This window comes from Thunnus thynnus, chromosome 11, assembly GCF_963924715.1.
Source record: "Thunnus thynnus chromosome 11, fThuThy2.1, whole genome shotgun sequence".
Taxonomy (NCBI): domain Eukaryota; kingdom Metazoa; phylum Chordata; class Actinopteri; order Scombriformes; family Scombridae; genus Thunnus; species Thunnus thynnus.
This window is the reverse complement of record NC_089527.1, coordinates 9,510,392-9,523,594: the sequence shown is the minus strand read 5'-3', so window position 1 is coordinate 9,523,594 and position 13,203 is coordinate 9,510,392. Positions and strand designations below refer to the sequence as shown.

At 39.6% G+C, this 13,203-nt stretch overlaps 2 protein-coding genes across 2 annotated transcripts; both read left to right on the top strand.

The window, feature by feature from the left end:
* The first annotated feature begins 886 nt into the window (after nucleotides 1-886).
* On the top strand, nucleotides 887-1,516 carry LOC137192508 (lactase/phlorizin hydrolase-like). Its single transcript, XM_067603259.1, has one exon. It carries the CDS (start codon nucleotides 887-889, stop codon nucleotides 1,514-1,516), a length of 630 nt encoding a protein of 209 aa, XP_067459360.1.
* A 2,046-nt stretch (nucleotides 1,517-3,562) lies between these two features.
* Nucleotides 3,563-12,689, top strand: LOC137192420 (lactase/phlorizin hydrolase-like). Its single transcript, XM_067603109.1, has 14 exons — nucleotides 3,563-3,652; nucleotides 4,680-4,764; nucleotides 4,864-5,542; nucleotides 5,633-6,281; nucleotides 6,375-7,925; nucleotides 8,029-8,297; nucleotides 8,543-8,833; nucleotides 8,932-9,130; nucleotides 9,605-9,807; nucleotides 9,937-10,043; nucleotides 10,236-10,367; nucleotides 10,614-10,837; nucleotides 11,101-11,337; nucleotides 11,876-12,689. Exons 2-14 carry the CDS (start codon nucleotides 4,718-4,720, stop codon nucleotides 12,097-12,099), a joined length of 4,812 nt encoding a protein of 1,603 aa, XP_067459210.1. The 5' UTR covers nucleotides 3,563-3,652; nucleotides 4,680-4,717; the 3' UTR covers nucleotides 12,100-12,689.
* Nucleotides 12,690-13,203: the final 514 nt, after the last annotated feature.

The window sequence follows — 13,203 nt, the reverse complement described above, 5'->3', positions numbered from 1 at the left end:
TGCACTTGGTGTCTTTACTGACAAAAGCAACAACATTGTTGTCTTTGTGTTGAGGCTAAAAAAAATCAGCTCTGTCTGCTCAACATATTTGATCATGCACAATGCAAGACCTCTCCAAAAATACATGATTGTTGAGTTTTGTCAAATCCATTTAGAATTCTTTTAATCACATGCTAATCCAAATGGCAAATTTCAATGTGATTAAGACAGAGCATGAATCTGATTAGATGACTGAGCAATTCTTATCAATAATGTCTTCAAGGCTCCTTGTGCGATATATGAGGGCTTTTTCTTCTTAACCCATCAGAGAATTGATTAGGCATGGTTTTTGCAAGTCCGGAGGTTGAGTTTAATAATCTTGAGTGGGTCTGTTGATAATAGTTTATGATGGAAACAATTATAGCTATTAAAGCTGATTTCAAATTCAAAAAGGAAATATGCTGTAAGTGTGGAAGAAGGCCTCTGAATTATTAAAATTATTAAGATAAACACTAAACATGCACAGGTCTTAGGAAAGAAGAACACAGCTCATTACCACTGACAGCTGCCATATTCTCTCCTGCTTTACCTGTGTGCTTATAAAAAGTAAACAACACTTAAGAAAAGCAACAATTTACCTTAACAATATTCAAAAGCATATTGCAACTTCATATGTCATGATCTTCAAATGAGAGTATACAAGACAGGGATGCAGTTATCATCTTGACATGTGTGAGTCCAGAGTCTTTCTGACCGTATCACACTGCTGCAATAAAACACTGTAATTTGCACCACTTAGATGTGATATTGATCTTAATTGTGTAACGGTGCAATAAGAAGAAAATGGTATTGCTTTAAAGAGCTCGGATATCAGTGGATAATTTCAGTTCATCCTTTTCCAGCAACAATGAAGTACTTGTTATGTGTCGCTTCTCTGTATGTTTTGTGTCTGTATGGTTGCTGGAGCAGTGAGGAGAATGGACAGGAGGACTTCATGCTCGTTGCAGGCCCTCTCCCAAAGCAGCTAGTGAGCAGCTCAGGCAGCGGGGTGGATGATGCCTTTGACTGCAGTCATCCCATACCTCCAGGTTCTAGACATTACTTTGAGTACCTCCAGAGCAGAGGGGTGACCCACTTCAAAGTGCTGCTGTCATGGGCTCAGCTCCTACCTACAGGCCTCCCGGGGCAGCCCCAACAAGCTGTGGTCACCTGCTACCAGACCCTGCTGAAGCAGCTGGTGGAGGTGGGCCTTCAGCCTTTGGTTGTCCTTCATGGATCCACTGTGCCAGAAGTTCTGAGATCAAAGTATGGAGGCTGGGAGAGCCAGGAGCTGGTTGAGATGTTTCAACAGTATGCTGAGTTTGCCCTCCAAGAGCTTGGAGAACTGGCGCACACCTGGGTGACACTGAGTGACTTGGATGATGTTTGGCATGATGAGCAGACTACAGATGCTCTCAGTCCCCTGAAAAATATCCTCCAGCTCAACAGGAACATTTACCAGCTTTACCATCATCGGTTTCCTGATAAAGGTGAGTAAGACTGATAGAAGAAGAGGAGAGGGTTAAAGATGTGATTAATACAGAATTTGTCATTTTTGAAGAATTATATGTTGTCACACTAGGTGGTTTAAAATATTAATATCAATATAGTATATGTTGTCTTTTCAGTGTATATTGAGATATAAATCTAGGTGTCATCAATAGAATAAATCTAAAAATGCATCTCACTGTACAGCTTTGTCCAATTTATGCTTAACTGAATTTCCTCACCTGGTGGAAATTAAATATATTTGTAGACACATTCCTCAGATTACACTGTGTTAAGAGTGCCTTTATCCCTCTATATTTACAGGGAGACGTCTGTCAATTGGGTTGAGAGCTAGTGATGTTGCTTTTCTTTCCCAAATCAAAGCTTCAACTACAGTAAGATACATCTTCTATTTTATGTTATTTTGAAAATTGAGGCTCATTTTGACTGTGTATTAAAAGGTAATTGTACCATCATCATTGTGAATTTAATTCCAATCTTGAATTCTACCTGTTTTTATAAATACTAAATTTGTTACTAAAGAAATATGCACCATAATGTTGATGGAGAAATTTTTATTTTTTGATTTATACTCAACTTCCCCACATTGCCCCGACTCTGAGTGAGAGGTGTTACTGTTGTATAGTTTGCATTAGTAAGGACTATTAAAAGCTTAACAAGTGTCCATTTATCATGTTAAACTTACACTGCCTAACTTTTTTGCTTTGAAACACCAAAAAATCTGTTTAGATAAATCTCAATTAACTCGTTTGAATTTAGGAGTTCTCTCCATTTACAAGAGCTCAGTTCAAGACAGTCAAACCCCAGCTTGCAGTGGATTTTTCACATATTGTGATTAACAGAATGAATTGACAGAATATTTTTTGGATAATAAGAATCGAGACAGAAAATATATACTTTGGTTTTGTCAACCCAAAGGTTTTTGGAGCATTACTTGACCTAGGCACTTTTCACTTAATTAAAATAATACAATTTGTTCCTTTAAGTAAAGCCTCCATCTAACCACACCTTTGCAAAGACCAGAGTAGTAAATGTATTCTGATATTAACTGTGTGCAAATAGAGGTCAGACTACAGTCGTTTTATTGTTGCTTTCAACTCTTGATAGCTACCTGGTTGAGCTTCCTGCTTGCACAGATGTGCATCTAGAAGTTGTAATCTCCCCTATAGGCAAGGCCCTGACAGTACCTTATTTTCTATATTTGATCATTTATTGTAGATCTTCAGCATGCCCCAAGTATACTGACAGCCTTTCAAAACATCTTACTCCTCTCCTTATCTTAACTCTTCAGCAATAAGTATTAAAGGATCATGTGTCAGCAGCTTGTTGCCTGTGCCTCTCTCTGCCCTCTCTCATAGCAATGACTCAGCTTTCATGGAAATCTCAGTTTTAACTGGAGTCACATCCCGTCCTCTTTCTCAGAAAGCCAAGCAATTTAGGTGTTTTTTTTCTATATGTATGCATCTATGAGCTCTATGATAGACTGGCAACCTGCAGGTGTTTTCCTACTCTGGCTCTAATGCCTGTTGTTACCTGGTTTGAAGCCGGGCTATTCTCCAGCCCCTGTGACCATAAATAATGACCAAAATCATAAGGGTTACTTGAATATATTATCAGAAAAGTGATCAAAATGAAAAATGTCTAATGTAATTATGTTTTAATTTAGGCCCTCTAGCAATTAAAAAATGTTGTAAATATTTGTACACATTATCTGTAGTCTCTATAACTATAACTGCAACAATATGCTACAATAATAAGCCTCAAATTGATTTAATTGCATAAGCAGTTTGTTTTTAATTATGAAACATGTGTCAGATAAATATACTGTGCTGTATGTCCTATTTTGAACAGATGGATTTCTTGTCAGTGCACGTTGAGTATAACTGTGCCTCCACATCTAACTTTGCAAAGGAGCTGAAGACTTTACAGGTGCAGCATTTTTTACAAAATGTTTCTTTTCCTGTTGCATTTCATATCTTGTTTTGCTATTGCACTGCAGCCTTATGCATGTTATGTAATGGTGTGTTGTAGATGACCGGTGGGGACTTGCCCATCTTGATATACAAGTTGACGACTCATGATTGTTCCAACAGTCAGTTCCAGGTCCTTGGTAATTTTTTTCAAGGTAAATTAATTATAGCTGATCTGCTATTCTTTGTAGCGTGATGATTATTGCTGTCCTTTAAAGTCATAATGTTGCCTTGGTATCTAATTTTCCTCATATAACATACACACATTCAACAGAAAACACTTAGAAAGTGTAGAACATCATAATGTCCTGGTATATTTATAAAAATACTATTTCTAAACCTAATCTAATTGCATATTATTATAGGTGCAAGTAAAAGTTCTGACTAATAATCTTTTGTTGCTCGTGTCTCTTTTTCAATTTAACACCACTGGCTCTCTCTCCTTCCATCAAATGAAACTACCTACTATTTTGTGCATAATGAACCGATCCACAATACATTAAAACAGTAAATACACACATCCAATTAAGGAAAGTCAACTCTCACTCTAAAAGCCCCCTTTCATTTTGAATTTATTAAGTGTACATGCAATGTGCTTCAAGTGGAAAATCAATTACTGACATGATTTCCACACAATTTGCAGTAAACCCAGCTATTTAAAGCCTATTAAGTAATATGAAAATTATCACCAATACAATCTGAACCGATGGGTTTTTAATAACCAAATAGTTTATGACTGAACATGAAGTCTAGCCTGATGTAATTTGCAATATCGTAAACCTTAACAGTACAATCGTCATAAAATGTGTTGTTATCATATGGCAGTGATTAGCATGAATTCTTCCTGTTATGGTGCCAGTAAAATTTTACAAGGAAAATCACGTGCACGGTGGAGCACAGGTTCAGGACTTGTTTTTCCATTTATCAGTTAATGCATCAAACACACAGTGCACAATCTGCCTAGCTGTCAAATGGACTGTGGCAAGAACATTGCAAAACCTGATTTTTTTATTGGTTAGATAAGGAATACAGGGCTTTAAGTAAATGCCTGAATTATTCTTTTGTTGTAGACTTTAGATGATGTCAAGAATTTCTAAACAAAGGATGTATGTTTGTACGTCTGCATATTTCATTAATGTTGATCATATAACTGTCAGTAACTCTGTCTTGAACTCATCACAGTCCTGAACAACAATGACCTGAAGATTGCAGGATGTGACATGATGGACATGTTGGGTAAGCTGGGCATGCAGGACTCTCCAACCAGGTAACAGTTTACCTTGGTAAAATGCACTGATTCATATATATTGAAAAAGCTTGTTTCATGTTTATTTATGTAATTTTATGTAATTCTCTTTTCCAACAGTCATGATTTTTCAGGCTACAATGGAATGACAGTGTTTAGAAACAGTTATCAGAGTGTTTGGGATAAGTTTGAGGCTCACATCACAACAGAGAGAGATGTTTTCCTCAATGAATCGTTCCCCTCGGGCTTCAGTTGGGCCACCTCCAGTGAGTCCTTCAAGGTTGAAGGTGGCTGGTCAGAAGGTGGAAAGGGAGAGACCATTTGGGACCGTTTTGGTCATGAAAACAAGGTTTTTGATAATCAGACAGCTGATCTAGCTTGTGACAGTTACCACAAGGTGGATTACGATGTCTATCTGCTGCGAGGTCTTCATGTCAACACCTACCAGTTTTCCATCTCCTGGGCCCGTATTTTCCCCTCGGGCCACAGGGGCAGCCAATCAGAGAGGGGGGCTGTCTACTACGACAAGCTGATCAATGCTCTCATTGAGTCGGGCATACAACCTGTTGTCACTCTCTACCACTGGGATCTACCACAGACACTCCAGGACCATGGTGGATGGACCAACACTTCCATCATTGAAGCCTTCAAGGACTATGCAGACTTCTGCTTCTCCAGGTTTGGAGATAGGGTCAAAACCTGGAACACATTCAGTAGCCCCTGGGTGGTGAGCCATGCTGGGTATGGAACTGGTGAGCATCCCCCTGGTGTAAAGGACTATGTGGTTGCCTCCTATCAGGTGAGGGCAATATTTTTACTATACTGTGAATACATGCCGATACACTGTCATTCTGATACATTTAGCTTAACTTCTATCTTGCCTCTACAGGTCACTCACAATATGCTCAAGTCCCATGCTGAGGCCTGGCACGTCTACAATAACAAGTACAGGACAAAGCAAGGGGGAAAAGTGGGCATTGCATTAAATTCTGACTGGGCTGAGCCCATGGACCCCTCCAGACCTGAAGATAAAGCAGCTGCAGATCGCTACCTGCAGTTCATGCTGGGCTGGTTTGCACATCCCATATTTGTAGATGGAGATTATCCTGCAACAGTAAAGACTCAGATTGAACAGAAAAAAAACAAGTGTCCCCACTCTGAGCCTGCCATCCTCCCTGTTTTCACTGCTGAAGAGAGCCAGAGGATACATGGAACAGCTGACTTCTTTGGATTAAACCACTATACCTCCCGGTTAATCAACAACAGTGATGGTGGTTGTACCCCTGGTCCTCAGGGGGTGGGTGACTTCCAGGCCCACGTGGACCCCTCATGGTCCTCTACAGCTTCTGACTGGATCTATTCTACACCTTGGGGACTGAGAAGGCTTCTAAACTACATTTCCACAGAGTACTTGAATGTTACCAAAGTGCCTATTTATATAACTGGGAATGGTATGCCGACAGAGTACAATGGAGACACTCTCAATGACAAAAGTAGAATAGAGTACATGAGGAGTTATATCAATGAGGCACTGAAAGGTTAGTGTCTAGAATTTCTCTGATAAGAAACCACCTTTTCTATGTTGAAATAATTTAATATGTAATGTTGTGTTTTGGTTTTCTATTTTGTAGCAATATTGTTAGACGGAGTGGATGTTCAGCGATTCACAGTGCAGTCACTAATGGATGGATTTGAGGGGAAACAAGGCTACAGTGAAAGATTTGGTCTTCACCATGTCAACTTTGAAGATGCTGACAGGCCAAGAACCCCAAAGCAATCTGCATATTTCTACTCTCAGGTTATCCAGCAAAATGGCTTTCGATCACGCAAAGGTGATGTTTTTAAAGGGGTAGAGATGCAACTTAGCCACCGTTCAACTGCTTTACCACCCTCAGAGGTTCCGTCTAAATCAAAGATTGTCTGGGAGAAATTCTCTCACCAGTCGAAATTCCAAAGAAAAATCTACCACTACGGCACTTTCCCACAAGGCTTCAGTTGGGGAGTATCATCTTCAGCTTACCAGATTGAAGGTGGCTGGAATGCTGATGGGAAAGGGCTTAGCATCTGGGATACATTTACCAATAAACCTGGCAGTATTCCTGCTAATGCCAATGGAAAAGTGGCCTGTGACAGCTACCACAGACTTGAAGAGGACCTCTACATGCTGCGAGCTCTGAGGGTGAAGTCGTACAGATTCTCTTTGTCCTGGTCCAGGATCTTTCCTGATGGCCAGCGTACTTCCCTGAACCAGAAAGGAGTCGATTATTACAATGGACTCATTGATGGCCTGTTAGCATACAACATTACCCCCATGGTGACACTCTACTACTGGGACCTCCCCAAGGCTTTGCAAAACCTTGGTGGCTGGGACAATGTAGGCATGATTGACATTTTTAATGACTTTTGTGACTTCTGCTTTGCCACCTTTGGAGACAGAGTGAAGTTTTGGATGACCTTCAACCAGCCTCACACTATTGCATGGTCGGGATATGGACTTGGACAGATTCCACCAAATGTTAAGAAGCCAGGAACTGCACCATACAAAGTGGCACACAACCTGATAAAAGCACACGCCAAAGCCTACCACACATATGATGATAAGTATCGCAAATCCCAAGGTGGTCTGGTATCCATTGCCCTCAATGCTGACTGGATTGAACCTAAAGATGTCAATGTTGCCCGTGAAGTGTTGGCTGCTGATCGCGCTCTACAGTTCCAACTGGGTTGGTTTGCGCACCCCATTTTCAAGAACGGTGACTATCCAGATGCAATGAAGTGGCAAGTTGGAAACAAGAGTGAACTCCAAGATCTTTCAGAGTCAAGACTACCTTCCTTTACCGAAGAAGAAAAGAGCTACATCAAGGGGACTGCTGATATGTTCTGTGTAAATCATTACACTACAAAGATTGCACGCCATGCTACATTGAGGCTTACCCCTAAGTCATATGAATATGATCAGGATTTGTCAGAGGCAGAGGAAGACGATTCACCATCTACTGCCATCAAAAACCAGAGAGCTGCAGCATGGGGCTTGAGAAGACTCCTCAACTGGGTCAAGGAGGAGTATGGAAATCCAGAGATTTACATTACTGAGAATGGAGTAGCTACAGATTCAAAGACAACTTGGGATGATTCTGCCAGAGTGTTTTATTATAAGACCTACATTGATGAGGCTCTCAAAGGTGCATTGACATAAATACATCTCTTAGGATGAACATTAATGATTGTCATAACTTTTGATTTTTAGTCTTGATCATCTATTTTTTGTGTGATATGTTTTAATAGCATCTGACCTTGATGGCGTGAACGTGAAAGGATACATAGCAACATCTCTCATGGATTCCTTTGAGTGGCTTAACGGGTACAAAGTTGGATTTGGGTTACACCATGTAGACTTTACTAACCCAAACCGGCCAAGAACACCCAAGTACTCAGCTCATTTCTACCACCAAGTCATAAGAGACAATGGTTTCCCTACACCAGATGATGAGAAGAAACTTTATGGACATTTCCGTAAAGATTTTATTTGGAGTACTGCAACAGCATCATACCAGGTGACTGTTTAGAGATAAGCTGACAGAGGTGTATCACTAATCTTTAGAAAAGCCAAATTAATTATATTTTGTCTATACTTTCTGTTTAACTCTCAGAATCAAAATAACACATTATTATTTTCACCAAAATGCCTAAAATTAATTTTTAAGGGTTTACTTACATCTATGCTAGATAAGGAAATTACATAATATTCCTTACTTGGTTTTGTCTACTAAAGTCTCTATTTTACATTCACTTTTTCCAGATTGAAGGGGGATGGAGAGCAGATGGAAAAGGTCTCAGCATCTGGGACAAGTTTGCTCACACTCCTCTGCGAGTGTTTAACGATGACAATGGGGACATAGCCTGTGACAGCTACAACAAGGTAGAAGAGGATGTAGCTATATTAAAGCAACTTAAGGTGACCCATTATCGTTTCTCCATATCCTGGCCGAGGGTTCTTCCTGATGGCACCACCAAGCACATCAATGAGGCTGGACTGAACTACTACCACAGACTGGTGGATGCACTGCTTGCTGCAAACATCCAACCTCATGTATGTGTAACTCTTACTAGTGTCTCAAAAAAAATTGCAATGAAAAGTTGGTAAATTTGGTAGACAGTAAGCCTGAACCGCTTTTCCTTTGCTTTCAGATCACTCTTTACCACTGGGACCTCCCACAAGCTCTGCAGGAAATTGGGGGCTGGGAGAATGAGACTATTATTGTCAAATTCAGGGATTATGCTGACTTCATCTTTAGCCGTCTTGGCCACAAAGTGAAATTTTGGATCACCATTAATGAGCCATACAATGTAGCCAATGTAGGCCATGGCTATGGAGCAGCTGCCCCAGGTATGTTTTATGTAATGCTTTGTATCTTCAAGCAAACTATGCTAGGTTGTTGTGTTTGGTATGAAAATCAGGTTTAAAAGCAGGAAAAAAGTGTTGCACACTTAGCTCCATATGTATTTCTCTTTTAGTTGGATGACATTTCAGCCCTCAGGCTTTCTTCATGATGAACAATCAAAATCAGGTTTAAAAATGTTATTAAAAATGTATTGCACTGTTATTTATTGTCTAGTTTGTTGTTCTATAAATGTTCTATAAATTATTAGCTCATAAAAGAAATTAAACTTGCAACTGAGGAAGAGATAAAAATCTGTCTCGAAGCAGTGAGTGGAAACAGTCTGTTTCCTGTAAATCTATCTTTAATCTTGACCTTTCTGAACCACAATGCCAAAAAAACATGAAGCTAAAAAAAACAGCAAATGGGTAGTAATGTCTTTTAATTATGCCCAGTCACTAAATTACTCCTCATGTATCCAGGGATCAGTTTCCGACCAGGCACTCTGCCCTACATCGTGGGTCACAACCTGATAAAAGCTCACGCTGAGGCCTGGCACCTCTACAATGATAAGTATCGGGCCAAACAGAAGGGAATTATCTCCATCACCATCAACTCTGACTGGTCAGAACCCAGAAATCCCTACAAACAGGAGGACATTGATGCTGCAAGACGTGTGGTGCAGGTACTTAAAAAAAAACTTAAAAACTCAAAAAAAAAAAAATTCCTTTCAAAAAGTTCACATTTTATTGGACATGTACAGCAACTGCTGGAGTTAAGGTCTCTAATAGCTTTTGTGTGTCTCTTTGTGCAGTTCTACATTGGCTGGTTTGCCCATCCCATATTCAATGGAGACTACAACAATATGATGAAGACAATTGTCCGAGAGCGAAGTTTAGCTGCTGGTCTGCCAAAATCTCGGTATGACAAAAGCTAAGATAAAAGCCTGAAAGGGAAATAATAGAAATAGAAATATGTGACATTATGAATTAAGTATCAGTAAGTTTTTACTGTGTAGTTGATGTATTTTTATTTTTGTATTTGGCAAACCAGTAGAGCTTTGCAGTTTACATTTAACAGGTAAATTCAATAATTTCACTTCAATCTCTCCAGGCTGCCTGTATTCACTCCTGATGAGATAAATAGGATTAAGGGTACCTATGATTACTTTGGGTTCAACCATTACACCACGGTCCTGGCCTTTCCTGTGGAGTACGGAAACCTTCAGCACTATGATGCCGATAGGTAAGGATGTTCTAACTTACCTACTGTAACCAAGTGGGAGAAGCAAGCCATATGTACTCCCCAAAAAGAAAACAAATAATCTCCTTCATTTTTGATTTTATAGCCCTTTACATAGTCAAGTTTATTTAGCACATGCACATATTCATATCTGTACTAGCTGAAAATAAATCTCCTGTTTTAATGTGTGCTACATTTGAACCTTTATATCTGTGAAATAAAGCTATTTAACTGATTTGATCTTTTCAGGGGTGCAGGAACCATTGCTGATCGCACTTGGCTGGATTCAGGTTCATCCTGGCTGAAGGTCTCACCGTTTGGATTCCGGAAAATATTAAACTTCATTAAGGAGGAGTATGGAGACCCACCAATTATCATCACTGAGAATGGCATGTCGGAGCGGGGGCCTATTGATCTTAATGACATCCACAGGAGCTACTACTATGAAAAATACATTAACCAGGCGCTGAAAGGTATTAAGCCCCAACAACTTTCATGGAATATTTTTGAAGGACTAGGACCTGCAAAAGTAGACAATTTCCCAAAATCATGACAATAATCTTAATAGAGACAACTCATCGGATCACAAAATATTAGTCCACTTATTCTGCATGAGGAAATGCGTGAAATGAATTTGATAATCTCTAAGATACTGGATTTTTAGACCACAAAACAAGAATGTGGTTGGCATTTGATGAATTGTTCATTCCTAAAGGTATTAATTTCTTCTTTGCAGCTTACCTGCTAGATGGTGTGGATATTCGTGGTTACACGGCTTGGTCCCTGATGGACAACCTGGAGTGGGCTACTGGGTTTTCAGAGAGATTTGGCCTTTTCTATGTCAACCGCTCAGACCCTAAACTTCCTCGAGTGGCCAAGAACTCTGTTGCCCTCTACTCCACCATCATCAACTGCAACGGATTCCCAGACCCCGCCTCCGGACCCCATGAGTGTTTAAACCCTGAGCCTGAAGGTAAATTGATGCAGACTTGCTCAGATATTTGGTCTGACTGATGAAAGTGAGGAAACATAAACTATACAGTGTACAGTACCTGAGGTGTATTGTGATGTACAAACCCATACAGCAATTGCACCTGCAGTAACTCCACTTTTGTCAAGGCTTAGAGGACTACTGCAACGTTTAAGAGCTAGAGGAGAAGATGAATACTACTCATATGTTTCAATTAGATAGGGAGGTGGAGCCAGCTAGCTAAGCTTAGCATAAAGACTGAAAGTAAGGGGGGAAACAACTAGCCTGGCTCTATACAAAGGTGAAAAAAATCTCCACTTGCACCTTTAATGCTTAACACGTCTCATTTAATCTCTACAAAAACCCAAGTAAAAAAAAAGTTGCGGTTTTACAGGCGTTATGTGCTGCACTCTTCCATAGAATCACACATCGAATCACACAATCAGTGATACGAAGGTGTGAAAACACATATGATTGAGTATTGTGGTTACTGTAAGCAATCTTTTCTCACAGATCTGTAACTTTGATTTCTTCTCTGCAGGAACAAGTGCACCAACCACATCTGCTCCCTCTGACAACACTGTGAGCTTCCTCGGTATGACTCTCTCTACCAGTGATGCTGAGACTGGACTTTATACTACATTTGCTCTACTGATTGTTGCGATGTTTGGCGCCATTTGTTCATCCTGTTGTTTCTTAAAGGCAAAAAGAAGTTCTAAGAAAAAACAGCATGTAGAATCTATAAACATGGAGAAAAAATTCTAATTGCAACAAACATACAGAGTTTTAATAGAAGTCCAATATACATCAACCTGCATCAGTAAATGTCTGAGCAGCATCTTAATGTAAACATTTAATCAAATTACTGCATGTTAATAAAGTATAAGTATTTTAAGACATTCATTGCAGGCTGTAAAAATTCTTTAAAATACTTGTCCATCAGCCTGATTCAACAGATATCTTTTTTTTTTCTTTCATGCAATATGTTACTGCTGTTGTCAAGTATCAGTTTATGATTTTAAAAATGTGTCTGATATACTAGTAAAAACTGATCCCTTGTAACTGTACCACACACTGTAAACTATGAGGAATCCCAAAAGTGTCTTGTATTCTTATGTCTTCTTGTATTCAGAAAGTTCAGAGTGATGAGTTCATCCACCAGTGCACAGCTGTAAAAGACTGTTAAGTCATGTGTGAATTAAAATACACGTATTTTCTAGTTACAGCAGCAAGCCTGCACTCAAACCTGTGAGATAACCTTCCATTGTGATCAAGCCAAATGTTCAACTTAATGCTACCAGTAACTGGTGGATTACAAATTTACAACAGCCAATAAATATGGTTGATTCTTTAGACTCCTTGACTGTGCAGCCTCTCTGTGAGACCATTAAGCAGCAGAAAAAAATACAACCACTGCTTCCTCAGGAAGGACAGGCTTTTAAAGGGGACGTATCATGCACATTTACAGGCTCTACTGGAATATCTTCGCATAATTTACGGTTCAAGAAATCCCTTATTTGTCTTATACTGATCCTTTATTGCATCAACTCAGTCCGGCCTCTGTTTGAAACAGGCCTCTCGGCAGACTTCAACCAACTCCGGAGGCTACATAAAAAAAAAACAGAAGTAGTAGGATTTCACTCTTTTTGTTGTTTACTCCAAATGGCTACTTGTCAAATATATCTGTACATGTTTAAGCCTGAATCTGATCCGAAATATGAGAGTGGAAAAAAGCAAACAACCCATAGAGCAACCTTATCAACAAAGACTACAGAACGGACAACCATTTGTGGACATGTGCAAACAATCTGATGTCATCACGAAGATGTAGAGCTAACATTACAAACAGAGTATTCATAGTAGGCTGAA

What these genes read in the sequence shown, in the direction of transcription:
- LOC137192508 (XM_067603259.1), top strand. Translation starts at nt 887, where the DNA reads ATGAAGTACTTGTTATGTGTCGCTTCTCTGTATGTTTTGTGTCTGTAT.
- LOC137192420 (XM_067603109.1), top strand. Translation starts at nt 4,718, where the DNA reads ATGATGGACATGTTGGGTAAGCTGGGCATGCAGGACTCTCCAACCAG. An exon ending in CTGCAACAGCATCATACCAG is followed by an intron (nt 8,298 to 8,542) that starts GTGACTGTTTAG and finishes CACTTTTTCCAG; the next exon opens with ATTGAAGGGGGATGGAGAGC. An exon ending in CTGCAAACATCCAACCTCAT is followed by an intron (nt 8,834 to 8,931) that starts GTATGTGTAACT and finishes CTTTGCTTTCAG; the next exon opens with ATCACTCTTTACCACTGGGA.